This window comes from Symphodus melops (genome assembly GCF_947650265.1).
Source record: "Symphodus melops genome assembly, chromosome: 15".
Lineage (NCBI taxonomy): Eukaryota > Metazoa > Chordata > Actinopteri > Labriformes > Labridae > Symphodus > Symphodus melops.
Genome location: NC_136705.1, coordinates 9,373,444 through 9,392,329, shown reverse-complemented (window position 1 = coordinate 9,392,329; position 18,886 = coordinate 9,373,444). Strand labels below are relative to the sequence as shown.

General features: G+C 38.6%; 1 protein-coding gene across 4 annotated transcripts in view; it reads left to right on the top strand.

Moving 5' to 3' along the window:
* Positions 1-18,886, top strand: part of atrnl1a (attractin-like 1a) — a 232,028-nt gene that overhangs the window by 168,658 nt on the left and 44,484 nt on the right. The window contains exon 28 of one of the 4 annotated variants that reach the window (XM_079362625.1): positions 6,111-6,839. The exons of the other annotated variants lie outside the window; for them this stretch is intronic. Coding sequence (XP_079218751.1) covers positions 6,111-6,137 — 27 coding nt within the window. The 3' untranslated portion in view covers positions 6,138-6,839. Of the gene's footprint in view, positions 1-6,110; positions 6,840-18,886 lie in introns of those variants that run through there. 4 annotated transcript variants of the gene reach the window in all.

Here is an 18,886-nt window from a genome sequence, read left to right as displayed (position 1 = left end):
GGCCAATCAAAACCAAAAGGAAACCCTCCTCCTGAGTCAATTGCCCAATCATGCAGAAGGATAACAGCCCCTCATGGGTCAATTACCCAATCACAGAGAATACTTGTTCTTCCTGTGTTCATTTTTTCAATCACTAGGAAGGACAGCTGCTCTTTCCTGGGTCAATATTTCAATGGAAGGCATGTGTGACGGTGCTTCAGGAGACAGAAAGCCAATGAGACCAGAAGACACAAGATTGCGTCTCCCACTCAAAGCTAATTAGCCAGCCAATAAGTACAGATTGAGACCATTGGCTAGTTTGAACAGAGAACATCTCCAGCAAACCAATGAAACCCAAATAAATACACAGTGGATGCAGAAAGTTTCCAGTATTTTATTCTTGTGTGAGCTCTAGTTTCTTAGAGGAATTGAAAAACAGCCTCTTCCATTTCAGGTTGGGTCAAGTTCAACTATAAGAAGCTCTTTTCCAAACACTTATCCTTTCAAAGCTCTTGAATGATGTCATCACACTGTATTATTGTATTGTCAAGCATAATCTCAGTGCTCACACTATATTTAATCAGGACTAAGCATTTACAATTGTCAACATTTCTTTTGAGAACTCCCTCAAATGGAAGTTGTAATTAGATGTACATGTATTTTAGTTTTCCTATATGCACCGCTCGAGACACCAGTCCTAAAAAATCAGCCCTTAAAGCCCCGTTTTCACCAAGCGATCCGGTTCAGTACGCTAAACAATTATTGGTGATTCCACTGTCAAAAGTTGGAAAGGTATCAAAAACTGAACTGATCAATACCATCCTACTTTCTCGTACCCTTCTGTTGGGGTGACAAGTGTACTGATCTGACTGTAGAGTTTTAAGATAGACACAGTGCAGTTCATTGATTGGTTTTTAATAAATCTTATTTCAATTGGTAATATAAACACAAAACACTGCAGTGTTTCAATACTCTGCGGATTTGGAGAGAGTCATTTCAAGGCTGTTTTTGAAGGCTATTGTCAGCACATAGCACTGTCCCATGGACAACCTTGGAGATGCGGATCTTCTGAGGAATCATGTATCTCTCTTTAATGTGACTTTTGAATTTCTTAGCTGTTTACACCATGTCACACCGCTGTGATTTAGTGATGTGGAAATGCAAGCAAGATCATTGTTGACCGTACCAAACCAAGTCTGACCGTTGAAATGGGGCTTATGTCGATCTATTAACTCTTTGCTCTGCGTTTTCTGTGCAAGAAGTCGTATTACCAAAATTCCAAACATGCCAGAGATTCATCCAACCAGTCAGAGCCGCTGATCACACCCCAATGGGCACATGTGGCCCTTTTATGCTGCAAGGCTAACACTGAACTATTAGGCATTCACATGCATGTCTAGCCTAAGAGAGTACACTGAATATTTGCAAATCTACATGATTTTCATGAAAACGTAGGAAGAATGTTGGTAATTTCAAGAGTTTGATACTATTACCAATACATATGTTTTCTGAAGAGTTATATAGTTGGCCATATTATTGTGTCAAGTTGTTTACAATCCAGTATGAAAGGGTTTTGTATGTACCAACTGTGGTTTATATGTTGAAAAATTCTTTTATGGGGGCACCAGTAGCCTTGTGGTTAGTGTGCATGCTCCTTGTACAGAGGCTGTGGTCCTTCAATGGCAGCATGAGTTTGGATTTGATCTCTTGTTTTTTCCAGCATGTTGCTCCAAACTCTTTCTCTGCCTGATTTCAGTCTTTCGCCACTGTCCTGTCACTAAATAAAGACATAAAAAGTCCCTGAATAAGCCTTAAAAAAAACCTCTCATTCAGCTCTCTTCATTCTGCATGAACTTTGCTACTCTGATCTGTCAAAATTAAAGGCTGTGATCGAAAGAGAAAATAGAATAATGTGAGAAAATAAGTTATATTTCATGCTTGAATGGTTAGGTGGAGAAGAGGGACTTGCGTAAATGGGTTTGATAATAATGAAAGTCAGGCTTTGAGTAAGATGAATGAAAGTGCATTAGTGCTGTGTTTGTTAATGGTGGAGAAACAAGTAGAGGGAAAGCTGCTGAAATGTACTGTAGGTTTTTATTATTCCTCAGCAAAAAACATTTCTTCCCTCTAATTTACAACCATCTTTAAAATGGCTAGGGTGTGTGTTATCCGTCTCTGTATTATACATATTTCAAAAGTTATAAATAATGACACACATATTCATAATCAACAGACAGACAGAATCACTTTCCAAAACACCTTTTTAGTTCATCATGCATTGTTTTGGGTTCAGTATGTTTCCATTTATTGAATTATAATAAGATTAACAGCATTGTCGCTGACCCTAAACTCACCCTAAACAATGAATGGAAGATTGATCACTTTTTGTGACAGAAGTCAATCCTAAAATTAAATATAGAGTTGGATCCAAGATCAAAGCGCTTTGAAGGCCGAGATCTTGAGTGAAAGATGACTTCAGAGTTTGATCCAGATGTCAGAAGACTGAAATCATCTTGGAAGATTTGAAGTTTCAAGTTTTCAAAATACAGGAAAATGCTCTAAAATGCTTAGAATCCAGTTGTCTTGAATGTTTTTAATGTTGTTATTTTAATAAATCTTATTTCTAGTAGACAACATTTTACATAGATAATGTCTAAAGGACAGTTCGTAAAAAAGATATGAACCATGAAAACCTTGAAATGAACTGCTTAATCAATTTTAACAGACCATTTCTGACTCTGTACTACAGTACTTATACATCTTCTAAAAGTAGAGAAAATTGTATGGAACTAAAAATTATATCTTTTCAACCTTACAGCATTTTGAAGCAGGTCCATTGACATTGAAAGAACCATATTTTTTGTTTTTAAGAAATCAAACCAAGCTAACCCAAATACTTTTGTCATTTCCACATCATTCACCTCAAAGCTGCTTCTCCTGCCTCTCTGCACTTTCTCTTCCAGCTTTCCAACCTCAATATTTTGTCTTCACAATAACACACTGTCGTCTCTATGTCTCTGTTTATTCAAATATCACCCTCACCATCTCCCTGCTGCCTTGCCTCTACTTTTTCCACCATCTTCTACGGCCTGTTTCGAGCCCAGTAAATATAGAATTCTCCTATCTATACCTTTCTCCTCCTCCTGTTATTCTTTTTTGTCCTCTTTCAAGACTGGCATGGAAGATTTTTTTTTTTCTCTGTTTGAACTCTGTGTGACGCGAAGAAGCGATGCCCTATCACAGCGTGAATCTATCATCTTCTCCGTCTCTGTTTTTCTTTACTCAGCCTTGCCAGCTACTACATATCACAACATCCAGTCTTGGAGCTCTTACCTCTTTTTGACTTGGAACATTAGGTAGTCTGTGCACACACACACACACACACACACACACACACACTAAGAGGAGTAAGGCTTTGTTCTAGTGACTTTCACTGTTGCTTCTTTACCCCTAGATACACTGCTCTGAATCTGGTGAGCGTTCTCTGTCCTCTGCCTTTCAGGCGGTATTTTGTGTCTTTTCTTTCAGATTTTTAGAATCTCAGTTTCAAAGTCAGTTGTTTTTCAGACCCAATGCAGCGAAAAATACCCTTCTACTGAGAGTATAATCTAGTGACCTTCCAGTACTGAGGAAATGCTGCTGAATAAAAGGCCTAAATGTATAAATAGACAGGTTTAAGATGACATATCCCTCAAGCTATGAGGATGTTTCACACATTAATTAGTCACATTCTACATTTGGTTTGGTAGTGTGTCTGTTACATCATGGATTATTAAATGAACCTGTAAAATAACATTCTGAGTATATGCGTTAGAGGAAGTATAAAAGGAAGTGATGTTGAATACAATTATGTTGGGCAACATTATTCCCATTATGTAAAAGCTTAACAAATGAATTTCTTTCTTCTAAATATGTTATAAAATCTGGGTATTGGACTTTTTTTTTAAGATATAGCTTTCAATAATGTGCAGAAATGCAAAAAAAAAAAAAAAAGTCAAATGTCTGTTTCTGCTCTTTAATATTACCCACATACTGTGATAAGCCTGTCGTGAAAAAGCAACTCTACCAAAGGCGGCTCACACACCCTCACAACTACAGGTTGTACCTTACAACATCCAGGAACTACACATGGTTACTATTCTGAAAGTGTCACTGTTTGGTTAAGTTAAGTGAATTAAACCACTGAGTTTGTATACAGATAATAATGTGGGCAGAAAGCATGCAAGTTAGGTTTAATAAAGAAAAAAACAATATGCACAAACCTAAAAGGAAGCCCACTTCAACTTTTGTTTTTCATCCATCCATTCCAGAGACCAGACCAGAGAGAATAGTTAGATGAGGAACAGAAAATCTGGAAGCTGTATTGTATTTTACTGATGAAGATATGGGAGTCTTTTTTTCATGTAAAACTGAGGCAGAACAAAATGAACACAAAACACTGGCTTTAACAAACATTAACGAAGTTTTATGAGCAACAAAAGCGTGCCGGTTAGAAATCTATTCAATCACGACTTTACTCACCATCCATTGTTTCAGGGAGCAGAGCAAATCACTGATTTTGTGATTGTAACAGTCCTGAGGGATAGAAGATAGGAATCTGCTCAGATAATGAGCCGCTTCTCAACGCTGCAGGGCAACACATTACAGCAGGGCACACATCGCACACTGCACGTACACACACATATCCAACCATAATGCTGAACTAAACACGAAGGTAGTGTTAGAGGACATCTGAATAGCAAGCATTCATACTCATAGTTTCATCTCGTCATCAACATATTTCACCTGGAAAGGTCTTTTAATGTCAATGAAAATGAAATCAAGACAAGAAAAAAAGAATTTTATACATATATGTGCGACATGTACATGTAGTGTATAAATGAACAAATAAAGAAGGTGACTTTGTTTCAAATGTGTTGACAGTTGACACTGCAAACAAAACCTTTTTGACACTGATGCTCAATATAAAGCTGTCATTTCATTTGTTTTTTTTTACTGCTTAACTTTACAGGGCTTTACATGTGCTATGACTATTGAAAACATTTGTTTTACACGTGTATTGAGATATTTGTCCCTTTGTTATCTTTCTGTTTTGTTCATAGGTTTCTTTGAAGTTGTTATCTTAACTTAAAACACATTTGCCTGTAGTATTTCTTTACATTTCATGACCAATTTAAATCACTAATATTCTGCCTCTACAATATGTTGAGATCTGATTGGAAGACATATTGTACTTCCTAAGCAGTTCTTTCATTTCGAAGTTCTTAATCAAAATTCATCAAATTTGTTATTTCAAGGTCTACATCTTCATACAGATGCACCAAGTAGTCCTTTTGGTCGTCATGAGATACAATAGGCTTTCGTGTAATTGCATTGAAAAATCAACAACAACATTGCACCTTGAGAGAGCTGCTCTTTTGTGATGGAGATAGACAATTAAAGTCTACTACAGATGTTTGTCAGGGTCAGGTGGGCCAAACAAAGAACAACTTCCACCATTGAGACTGGCGTTCAAGCCCCAGGTGGAACCAAAAATCTTACCAAAGGTTAAATTGTGATTGACACCTTGACATAAAAGGTTCCCTGAACCTAACCAAGAAGTTTCTCTATCTAAACCTTACCAATCTACCATTCATATCAGCCACATGATAATAAAAAAATAGACTCTTTCAACAAGTTCAACAACAAATTGCTTAATTACTACGCAGAAAGTTTTCTCAGTTTGGAGAGAAGACCTTGACTTTAACCCCACTATTTTGGTAGTACAGTCAGTGAAATGTTGTTTTAATAAAATCCTTTGAACACATTAAAATAAATATTAGGGTACCATCATATTTTCATTATTCAATTTCCTTTAATGTGTCACTGTGGCTTTCTGGGATACTTTGTTGTGTACACTCACACCTGCAGATATGCTAGATCAGCTCTTGTTGCATTGGTCTGATGGGGCCGACTCTCTAATGCTTCTATCCTGTAAACTTAAGCTCTATGGCAATCTGCAATAGTGCTGTGCTGGCTTGTTTATTGGCAAAACTGTTGGCTTCTCTCACTCTGCTTTTGAATTTCCTTCTCTCCCCTTTCTCCCTCTTTTTCACTCACACTGTCTTTCTACCTCTCTCTCTCTCCCTCAGAATATTTGTTTACTCCAACATTATTGACTGCTCCCTCTCTGCAAGTCTTCCTCCTTGGATGCAGATAGCTCAGCCAAAGACGCTGCTGGTTTTTCATTTCCACAGCTGGCACACTGTACTGCACAGAGAGACCCAACTGGATCAGCCCTACGCTTAGATGTCTGAATTAGTCAGCCTGACACACACACATCCACACACTCACACACAGACGCACACCTTGGATAGTTATCGATCACAGATTGATTGACCGGCTCCTTGTTAAAAAGATTTCTAGATGAGGCCTGCAGGCTGCCCAGTAAAGTTGCTGACTCCTCTATCCCTCACAAACAGGGTGTTAGTTTACACGCACTCACACAAACACACACGCCCAGTAGATGAGTTGTATATATTGGCAAGAGGAGGCTATTGTTAATGAGATTAGGCCTTGTTGTGTTGATTGTGCCGATCTCTGCAGCTTTAAACCCCGGTTGCATTAACGTTGAGAGAGAGGGACCGAGGGATGGAGAAATAAAAAGAAAAAAGATAAACAACTAGAAAAAGGACGGAAAGAGATCATAGTGCAAGATTAAACAGTAAATCTAACATATAAAAACAGGGCATTTAATTCAAATGGCATTTAATGACCTCTGCTTGGGTTTCAGAAACTCCACTGGTAAACTTCAGATGTCAGAAGTGTGTTTTGGGGATTGTATATGGCTTTGCAAAAGTATGACAATGAAACTAATATGAGTTTATGCTTGTCTGTTGAGGAAGAGATCAAACCAAAGTATGAGGTGCAAAGTAACATGAGCATTCTCATTGATTGTTGGTAATAATACCTACAAATGTCATGGGAAAACGTTTATTGTACCTTTTTTCATGTTGTTACGCCCAACCATTAGGCAGCCCTATGGGGCAAATAACAATCCACAAATTAGCCCATTAAAACATACTTAACAAAATCAAACAAAGGGATTTATTATCAATTGACAGACAGACTAAATCAAATAATTAACAAAGCTCAACGAACGTAGCTGACAGCAGTGCCAACTCCAAATGCCTCCCCTCCTAAAGCCAGCACTTGGGCTTTTAAGCACTGTGGCCAGGTGCACTTCGTTGAGCAATTAGTGGCTTCACCTCGGCTGTGGAGAACTCAAAGTGCAGAGGGAACAAACAGTACATCCTTATCCAACTATATATATGATTCAATAGTAACAGCTTGCTTTCTTGGATGCAGCAAATAAATACATTGCTTGGCCCTATAAGACACTATGAATGAGCTTGAGTGTTTTATGAAAGACATTAGTTAGAAATTTCTGAAATAAATGTGCATAACATCATAAATATATTTGTGGATATTTGAGACAATAAAAAAAGTATCCATGCATGTGAACTGGTCCCCAAAGAAGCTACCTAAAGCCTATGCTAGGGGGCCTTTATGTGTTGTAAATCCATAAAAAGTTATACCCCTCCCTTGTCAACTGAAACCCATTGGAAGAGCTCATCAGTGTCTGTTATTAAAATAAATTCTGCCTTCTGGTTGTATCTTTCTCTTTTGTTTGCAATGTAACTTGGTCTCATTTGTGGTGAGTGGACGTTTAGCTTTCAGCCAATGTTGGATTCTGAAGTCATTGGCTGTCATTCTGCTTTGAGCATTGGTTTAACAGAGATGACACAAATCTCTTTGGTTCCCTCCTCCTCTTCATCACCACCATGATATCCCATTAGCTACAACCATTAGATTTGACACCTCTGAGTTCATTGGGTCTTTCAATTCATTCCCATGACTAAGACATAAAGTAGTTTATAAGTGAGTTAAACTATATTTGACAGTGAGTTAGGCCCAGGATGATTAAACATCTCCTCACGTTACAGCATTATGAAGATATAGTGATCTCATTAACAACAGGTTTCCCTGTCTGGTGGTCAGCCACACTTTTAACCAATCAGAGACGTTCTCCTTGACCTCCTGGTCAACAACGCCAAGCTGACCTATCTCTGTTCTGTCTGCTTCTTCAATGCAATGTAATTGGACAAGTGGCAGTCAGCAGGTCTGTCAGCTGTGGAGTTTAATTGGTGGATAGGATGGCTGCCAGCCAGCCAACCAGTGAGGTTACAGATAATGATTATGAGCGGCATCACTGGGGCAGGTGGGAATTGACGAGCATTAATCTGATATTTGATTAGTTTGTGGAGGGTTGGGTTGGCGATCAGAAGGAAACATAACTACATTCAATAACACACACACAGACACACACAGACATAAGAACAGTTACAATCTGTCACAGACACATACACACTCTGGAGTGTCCCTCTAGGGACCGGGTAGACAGATGGGAGGTTGATGCTAATGGGACACACGGCTAAATGGACTAAATGGAAGGGATAAACACTGTTCCCAAGGAAACCAAAGGACTGGATGAATGTTATAAAGTGTGTAAGTGTGTGTGTGCGCATGTGTGTGTGTGAGATTGTGTGTCAGGGAGGAAAGAGAATGAACAAGAGAGAATGGCAGTGCATGTTAGCATAGTCTACGTGATTGGGATCTGGCTGGGTTTCAGATTGGTGTGCTCATTGTCTGCGTGTGTGTGTGTGTATGTGTGTGTGTTAGTGTATGTGTGTGCTTGTGTGTTGTGGGTGTGTATGTGAAAGGGATGTACGGTTGTTAAAATCGTATAAATCATGCTGTCAAGGCAATAATACAAACCACCTTTAGTTTTCTTCATTCATAAACACACATACTGTACCTTTACACAGCCTGGTCCCAAAAATAAAGCTCATACTTGCTACATGTCATTGAGAAATGACAAACCTTTTCCATCAGGTTCTTTCTTTCAGATCAGAATGAGCTTTGGTGGGGATAGGGTTGGGTTGGTCTTTAAAAACAATCCCACAGCTCCACTACAGAAACATGTAGCTTGAATACTATACAAATATCATACACCAAGTGCTAACCTCCCACTATTAACATGGGTGTTCATTAGTTTTAAGTGCTCCTCACATATTTATGTTGTTTGTGTTTCAGGTCTTGTGTTGTGCTGAACTTAGTTTTTCTGTAGTATTTGTTTATTTTTTCTTTCGGGTATTTCTTTGTTACGTGTGTATATGTGTCTGTCTGGCTTTATCTTTGTATAAGGGAAGGAGCTGAGGATCCAAGGTCCATCTCTATATACCCTCTCCATGTATTAGGATACTTAACTAATCGTCTGATTCCCCTCCAAAAATTCTGTGTGGCCAACATTAATTATTTCAAAGCCCATAAATGCTGAGGAATATAACAAGCCAATATTATCAAGCACTCATGAAAACAAGCGTTTAAAATATTATGAGGCCTAGAAATTTAAGATAAGAGATAAGATATTTTTATTGCTGCTGTACAAGTACAATGACATATTGTTGAAGCAGTCAAGATGCCATAAAAATATACAAAACACTATATACATTTGCAAATAATAATATGGATCAATAATGCAGTATGATAGACATTATGCAGTTAAAACATACAATAAGTTAAAAGTGACATGTTCTGAATAAATATATAGCTCATACTTTGTTGTGGTTATTAATGTCTCTACATTGTCTAAGCGATGTAACTGCATTTTTCAGAACAGTCTATACAAACCAAAGCAGAACTAGTAAACTTAACTGCATCAGTTTGAAGGTGTAGGGAGAGCATGATTGTTTGATATTAAAAATGTGAGTGTGCCCAAATTCTTTGTTCCAAATTGAGGAACACATGCATTTATTGTGTCTGAACTTGTGTTACTTAAGTTAGATGTGCTACCAGATTTACTCCAGCTGCTAGATTTCTATCACCTATTTTAAAGGGAAAGAGAGAAGGAGAGCAAAGCTTTGGACACAAACACTCACTCAGCCGAGTTATCCTTCACAGTCTTCCCTTCTCTGTGTGTGTGTGTGTGTGTGTGTGTGTGTGTGTGTGTGTGTGTGTGTGTGTGTGTGTGTGTGTGTGTTGGCCCGTGGAGAACGGGAATGGATGATGGCTGGCTGAGCCGGCCAGTGATGAGGGGCTAATGTAATGGGATGTAATGGATGACCCCTGAAAACGTCCCACTTTTCTTTCCATACAGCTCTCTCTCTCTCTCTCTCTCTCTCTCTCTCTCTCTCTCTCTCTCTCTCGCCCTATGTCTTTAAGCGGGTGATGATTTAGTGGACCAGGTCACCACACTGCTTAACACTACGGTCACTACATTTGAAGAAAAGAGGGATGGACATTTCACCAGTCTGGTATTTCAGTGAAGTCTCGCCCCTCCTCCGTCTCTATTTTGAAATGTTTAGTCTGGCTGATTTCTAATAAATTATTCAGGTTTACATAAATCGACTAAACTTGCTGCACATGTACAATTTAATGCTCAATTTTCACAGTTTGTAAGTACATTCATGTCGGACTTTGCTATTTATTGGCTGTGACGGGCTTAGTCGACATGTTTATGTTAATACAGTAATTACATGCCTACACAACAAGCTTTATTGTTATTCACTGTAACTGTTCTTCGTCTCTCAACATTGAGGGATACCTGTGAGAAATGTCTGTGAATACTCACGTCTGAGTCTTTTGAACACAAGCTCAGCCGCATTATGTTTACATATTACCATATTTGTAAAACATATGATGCTTGCACATACTACTCAACAGGCTAATGTAGCCTTGGTAACCTTTGAAGTGAATCACTGGCAAATTTCACTTCAGTTTTAATTGTGGAAAACTCCTTTTTCTGAACGTTGTAGAAAGAAAACTATCTCCCTGAGATATTTAGAAATACAAACTGTACATTGTATCAGCATTGCAAAGATTCTTTTTTTTCAATGACTATTACTGATTTGACCTATTTTTATCCTATTTCTTTTGGAATGTTTCAGTCTCTCTGTGTTGTCTTTTCTGGCTCTTTTTCTCTCCCCAGCCTACGTGTTAGCAGTAATTGCCTGGCAGTAAGATGTGAATGGGACTTATTGGTCATAATACAAAAGTGTGTCTGCCTTGTTCAGGCTAACAGCTACAAGCTCTACGATCTATAAGCCCTTTCTGTCTCTCTTTGTCTCTTTGGACCTCTCTAATTAGCTCTCAGAATCAATTGGGATTTATTTTACCACCATGCCAGGGTGTTTCTGAGACATTCTGGTGCTCTCAGATTGTCAGCCCTACTCAGGCTGTACTCATAGCTGTTTTATGGGTTGTTTTCAGATTTCAGAAGGTTTTCCATTCAAGGCTGAAGACAAAGACACTCTATGGCGTTTTGATTTATGTGCATTTATCTTTCTTCACATCAGAACTCTTATTATTACCTTTTACATAAAGCTCCTAGCCCTCCTTTAATCAGATCTCACTGTTTCGCTAAGACATTTATGAACCAGTGGTTTTGCCCATTTACAACAAATCACCAGTGTTGTGGAAGTTACATTAAAAGCACAGATTTGCAAGTTTCTAATAAGTTCACAATATGAGAACTTAGGCAAAGATACATTTGGGAAAACTGTATTTTGTAAGAAAAGAATAATTTCATTTGTACAAAAATGGTCGTCTATGCTTAGTGATACAGCTGAATACCTAATACTACAACTGAAGCATTTCCAGTATTCCTATCTTACTGATATAGATGAGAAAAGACACTATTCAAGAACTTCCGAACTTCCCATTGAATGTTGGTGGATTGGACAGTTTGAACACCAAGGGCCTTCATTCAGGAGATAACACTTCAAGTTCAGGTTGAGGAAGTCTCTGTATGACACATTTATTGGATTTGACAATCTGGGTTGGAAAGACATTTTAAAACCTTTCGGATGAACACCAAAAGTTTTTTGTAAGTTTTAAGATGTCATTCAACTGCTTGTGTAAGGACCACAGAAAAAAATCTGTGGGTGTGACCAGTGAAAAAAAGATACAAAGGAATGACCTTGTCTTGCAGATGACGAGCATCTCAAGTGCTTTGTATATTCCTGCGGTTGTGTGTTGGACTCCGATCTGGAGTGGTGGTTCCTATCAGAGGAGGATATCTGTCCCCTTGTTTACACTGCTCAGATCACACTCTCCACATTCAGCCAAGAGACAAATGTTGCCTGGAAACTTGGCAAACATGCCGGAAATGAGATTTGTTATCGTCGCACAATCGTGGCTCCACTGGCATACCAAAATCGAGGGGCAGAGGAGTCTCTGTGAGACTCTCTTTATGTGCTCACACCTTTTTGTCTAATAGAAAACAACAGATACATTTGGCCTTTTTTCAAGGTTCTTTTATGATATAAATCCTGGAGTGCATCCATGCGTGTCTCCTTTGTAAAGCAGCTGTATTGTATTAAACAAGTAGACCAGAGGTGTGGGTCTATGTGGTTTGAAGTCTCAAGTCTTTCTTGAATAGCTAATAATCTGTTCCAAGAGGCAAAGCTGTAAATCCTATCTGTCTCAAGACACCGCAGTGAGCATCAAAAGCTGCTCAATTGTTATAATATTATATTTTATAATATTATATATTATAATTTAATACCTACTATATCAGTGTTAATTATGGTTACGATGATTGTAGGTTTTTTATGTAGATCAGTGTGATGGGGATCCAACAATGCTGTCCTGTGAGAGCCGGACACTGTGTTTATCTTGTCTTGTTGTTTCTCTAACTTGTAGTGCAAGTGTAGTTGAAGAGTTAGAAAGTTTGGTAATTTTTCAAGTAGATGTCCCTATGGAAGTATTACAGACATTTCCAACTTGGTGCAGACATGTCCCACCTGACCTCTGAAGGCCTTGGGATCTGCAAAAAAAAAAAAAAGAAGAAGAATACGAATCAGGTAAAATATGTGAGGCTACTTTTGCCGTCTTCCATTGTTACAAAGATATAGATTATAGCTTCAGAAAGGTTGTTTCCCTTCTTATTTCTTGTTCTAAAGGTAATCAGGGCATCATGTTCATATGTAGCCGCCAGGTATAATGTATTGTCAGGATAGGCTATACTTATCAGAATAGCAATTTCTTGCCAATATGAAGAGTTTATAGATTTTCAAGGTCACTGAAGAAAATGAAAAAACAATATTGAAATTGTTTCCAGAGGGTTAAGAGTTTAAGCCACATCACCAGTAATGGAAGAATGAGCAACAGATGATTTTCAACTTAACCCCTTCTTCTACCAATGTTCTCAGGTTTCCCTAAACTAGATTATAACATGAATAATGGGAATACCAAATGCAGATCAGAACCACAATAATTATAGAAACAGACTTTCCCCTATTACAATCATACCATGAAAGGCACATCATTCAACCTGTCCAAAGAGGGGACACAACTCCATTTCAGAGATGTGTAAGCCATGGACAGTCCAATTAACTTGTGAACATTTCCTTAAAAAAAAACAAGACTCCAAAACTCTAGATTGTAATTTGTATGTCAAACTGATGTATCTTTTTGTCGTACTTTTCCCATTTGGTGGACGTATTCTGATGAGTCTCACCATGCTTCAACAGATTTTATATTACAATAAGGTTTTGTCTTTTTGGGTGCTGAAACCATCCATCCATCCATTTTCTGCCGCTTATCCGGGGCCGGGTCGCGGGGGCATCAGTAGAGCGCTACCCTACGGAGGAAGCCCATTTCGGCCACTTGTATCCGGGATCTTGTTCTTTCAGTCATGACCCAAAGCTCATGACCATAGGTGGGGGTAGGAACAAAGATCGACCTTTGCTGCTGAACCATAAAATGTATTGTCATGGTCACCCTTTTCATCCCTTCTTCTTCGTACTTGCATTTACTCTTAAAACACCAGACACATTTTTAATAGGTAGCTATATTGTGCACTTCTTGGAACCCTGGATATTTGGGTTGTAGATTTAACAGCGGTTTCTTCTTCATTAATCTGTTTTTGGTGGGCAAACATCAAACATTGTGGCAAGTGGCATTTGAATGTATGTTGGTTCTCAAGTAGACAAAAGGAAACATAATATAGATAAATACTTACGTTAAAGTACAACTTCACAACTAAGGCTATGACTGTCTGTGGATTTTGTATTAGTTTCTAAAAGTCATACGCCCAAGTCAATAAATGGTTGTTTCCCTCCTATATCTGATTAAAACATTAATCAGACCTAAACCTGCAGTCCTCTGTGGCATTGATTAAACCATCTTGTTAGGTTACAGATTGACTGGAGGAACACGAGCGCTGATGTAGCATTACATCTACAGGGGGGAAGGGGGCAATAATGTTGGATGAGAAATGTGTTTTAAGAAGGTCCACATCAGCAAATTCCAATGTGTGTGTTTGGGTCCGGTGTGTTGTTTGTGTTTTAGTTCTTCATGTTCAATAGTGTGGCTGTGCCTCATCCTTATCATTCTTTCTTTTTATCCACTGCTTCTTAATACAGTTTTATGTTGTATATTATTCATGCATTTCAATTGGGCATGATCATTATCATTATTTGAAAATCCGGAAGTGGAGGAAGGCAAATATTGTGCTCATTTGGATTTTGTGTAGTTGAAGCTTACTCATAAAACAGTGTACACGAATGTCGGATACTCACAACTTGTCTGCTTGGGATGGAGGCTGAGGTTGATGGAAGGAAAAACAATGCTGGACTTTAAACCAGGAAACTGGCATCTGGGTACTGTATGAATCAAAAAGTCGAGTAAAATTAATAATTTTCAAATTTAACCATGATTGACTTCCTGAACTTTACCATCTTGTTTTTCTAACATAACTTACTCATGTAACTCAAGTGCAAGAAAAGGGAGAAAAACAGGCCTTGACATAAAGTGTGCCTAAAAACAGACTGACTTCAGATATGAAACATAAAGTTCCCACTGCATTTTTACAAGACATGGAGGGGTTGTTACAAATGGTTGGTACCATAGGGGGGAAGGAACACATGTTGGATATTCAGAGGATTACACGTACAAACTGTACAAAACGTTATTAGGAACAGACAGCATTTTTGGGGGATATATTTAATTAAACAACATGGTTATAGGCCTCGCCACATAGTTGTGGGCATCTGTGACGGCTGAAACAAATTGGTGAGTTGAGGAACTAATGTTGTGTGATAGCGTTAACCCTTCTTGTGTTGGATGGAGTTAAAGTCAGGACTACTTGCATTTCAGTGTCTTTCTCCACACTAAAAGTTGGGGCGGCAGTAGCTCAGTCTGTAGGGACTTGGGTTGGGAACCGGAGGGTCGCCGGTTCAAGTCCCGGCACGGACCAAGTCCGGAAACTGGTCTGGTAGCTGGAGAGGTGCCAGTCCATTTTCCTGAGCACTGCCGAGGTGCCCCTGAGCAAGGCACCGAACCCCAAAAACTGCTCTGGAGCGCTCGCTGTGGGCAGCCCCCTCACTCTGAGACCTCTCCATTAATGCATGTCACTAGAACCCTGTTTGTGCATGAGTGTGTATCTCGGCCTATGTGTGTGTTAGACAGAGTGTAAACCGAATTTCCCCTTGTGGGATTAATAAAGTATAAATTATTTATTTATTTATTATTTAAAAGCTTTTATTATTAACCAGGCTGTGTGCACAGAGCAAAGTCAGGATGGAGCAGGAAAGTATCTTCAGTCATACAGTCATAGAGTGTATAATTCTAAGTATTATTGTGGCCAGACTCAGGACATGAGCATTCTGGCACAGGCCTATACTGTGCCAGAATTGTTATCCAAAAAATAAACTTTGTACCAAAACACAGGTTTGTAGGCTTCAACATTATTTCAAAAACAAACATACAGACTAACACGCAGGCCTTCTTATGTGTAAACATTGCTGGGGTTTTTCCTCACAGAGCTGATGGGAAGTTCAATTGCAGCCATAGTTGTGCTGAGACACTCTTTGTGTTGTGAAACCAGTCATCTGCACAGGAGTGCATCCGAAATCAGCAAACAGCACATTACACAGGTATTTCCAATCCGTCTAACAGGACTGGCAATTGTAGCTTGCAGGTGCTACTTTGGTTGAGCCGCTTTCTGTGAAGCATAATTCGCCATGTGATTGGCTTCATTGTTGCAGCCTCTCATTTTTCTCCCGGCTGTTTATGCATCTGTTTGTCCAGCTGAAGCGGCAGGATGGATGCATTAATGGATGTTTGGATGTCGCGCCTCCCTATGACACTAGATAAACACTGGGACATTCAAAATAGAGTAAAAGCACACAGAAGAACTTGCAGAAAATGATAACTCTGAGTAAGAATTTTAAGTATCTGGATAAAATCCTTGAAAGCAAAAAAAAAAACAAAAAAACAGAACTGTATTACTTGCTCTCCCTTGGAGGCATTTGTTCTCGTCTCTTCCACTCCTTTTGTCATCGAGTTTTTGCTCTCTAGCATTGCACTGCTTGTTTACAGCGCAGCAGAGTTAATTAGCCATTTTATAGCTGATTTACAGCAGACAGAACATGGCCACTGCCTTGTCCTTGTTGCCCACTCAAGGACTTGTCAAAGGGGGCTTTAAACACAATACATGCATGGACACTTAGACAAGTGCACTGTTTGACCAAATTAGTGCGTATGTGTATTTGCCTTCATAAGCATGTAAACATGCAGAGTGGTGAAAGGAGTTCATATAAACAGTCAATACACATTCTCTAACTTGCATACCCAATAGACTCTGAAACTTAACACAGTTCCAAATATTACTCCCTCTTTTATGTTTTTACATAATTCCACTGTCTAGACTGATTTATCAGGTCAAAACACATGGAGAAAGAGACTTACAAATGTGACTCAACTCACCTTGACCAGTTTATCTAATCTCAGTAACACAGGAGCAGAGGCTTTAGGTAAAGCAGAACTGAGAAAACACCTCTATGACTCAAACTCACGCATGGATGCATCCAAACAACATATAAGTTTTGCCACCAAGTATGTAAAAAAAAAACCTATGGGTATTTTAAAAAGATGAAGTAGTAAACAACCATCTAATAATTACAATGCTACTCAACTCTTAATGTCCTTTAAACATCAATATAGGTTATGTCGGATATAGACTAGGAGGATTTGCAATACACCAATATGTCCTATTGTCAGAGGGTGTTCATATGTGTATGTGGAAGCCATGTTGTCCTGCAGTGTCACTATGTATTGTTGAAGAACTTCAGTTCAAGAGTCCAAAACCACCATAAGCCCTTTCCAATAGAAATGCCAAAGCAGTAAAAACAGTAAAGGTTGATCTCCTTTAAAACAATTCAACAATCGGTTTGTTGTGCATGAAATCAAGCATGATGACCTTTGTTTGGGAAGCAAAGGTTATTTATGTCACCTTTGAAAATAGATTCATGTTGATGGTGTCCACTGATGGTGTCCACTTTACACCAGAAACTGTTGGGTGCCTTTCCTGTCCTTCCAAAATTCAACTGTAAACCACGTCCGTCCACCAAGACAGTTAAACATATTTGTGTGTTACAAAACAACCTTCGCATGCTGATATACTGAGTTATTCCTGAAGCTTGCTTAAGTTTAGAAAGAACTCGATTAGAATAGGAGGACAGGAAGGACATTAGCATGTATTGCAACCGTTAAGTTTTCCACTTCCACCATGTGCCAACTGTATACAGTTTAAGTGCACATTGGAATTGTTTTAAGGCTTACATGAAACAATTTCAATTCTTAGCTGAAGAGTCATTCAAATTATTATTATTATTTATTTATTTTTCTTTGTGGGAGGCAGTTGAAAGCCAGTTTATAAAGAAATGCTTTAGAGGGTTTTGTAGGAAAATGTTTGCCTTTGATACAATTTGTGGCAATTAGTGTGTAGTAATGCTGTTTACCACCAGATAGCACATGTAAAAATTCACTTTGCTTCACAGCTATTTTCAACTCATTCAGCCCTCTTTATCTATAATGAATGAACTATCTCTGTTTAAACAATCCCTTATTACAGCAGGAAAACATCCGCTTCTATCCAACAATGTTCAAAGCCGATATAGTTATTCAAAACTCACAGTTCAGACGCAGTCCATCTCTCTAACACGCTCTCACAGAGGATCTAACAGATTTAAACTGACATCAGCAGGAGGCTAACAGCAACCCTAGCAAGCACAGCCTGTCATCCAGGCAGCGTTAGCGTAGAGCTGACAGCTAACAAGAGAAGACATCACATTAGCCAGCACGGCGGCTTGCTAGCAGAGCAGTTACTGCCGCCGGAGCACCTGACTATGCCGATGTAGCTACAGGTGTAGTATTCACTCATGCTTAAAGAGTCTGACATTGGCAAGCGTGCAGCCAACGGTGTGATAGCACAACACCTGACAGCTGGGTAATGTCAATGTGCAGCTTCTTTTAAAGCAACAGGAGAGGACACAGAGGTGAAGGAGGCGCTTTAGTTTAGGCAGAGATAACAGGAGTGGGGGCCAATGACATTTGGGAGTTGACTGTTTTTTTCTTACATTTATGTGTTGTTTTGTCTTTTTTGTTTTGCTGTTATTTTTCCTTCAGTTTGCTTTTATGTTCTTTTTTGTTGTTTGTGTCTTTCCCTCCTTTGTGCTTCATTTTCTGTTCTCTGTATTATACTAATCCTTTATTTCTGTTTTTTTTTTGTATATACTTTTAAGTTTTGACTCTGTTTTTTGTGATTAAAATAGCCATCCACTACCTTTTTTTTGTTTTCCTTCTTTTTTTTCCACTCTGTCAAATTTTAATGTTTTCCTATTTAATTCAGTTTTCCTTAAATCTCAACCCTTCAACTTCGTCTTTTCAATATTGCTGTTTCATATTAAAAACGTTTTGTCACTGTCATCCAAAGTTAATTTTGATACTTGATAAGGGATGGAGAACCAACATGGGTGTCTTCCATATTTTTAATGTATCTTCCACAACTTAACTTCTCTCT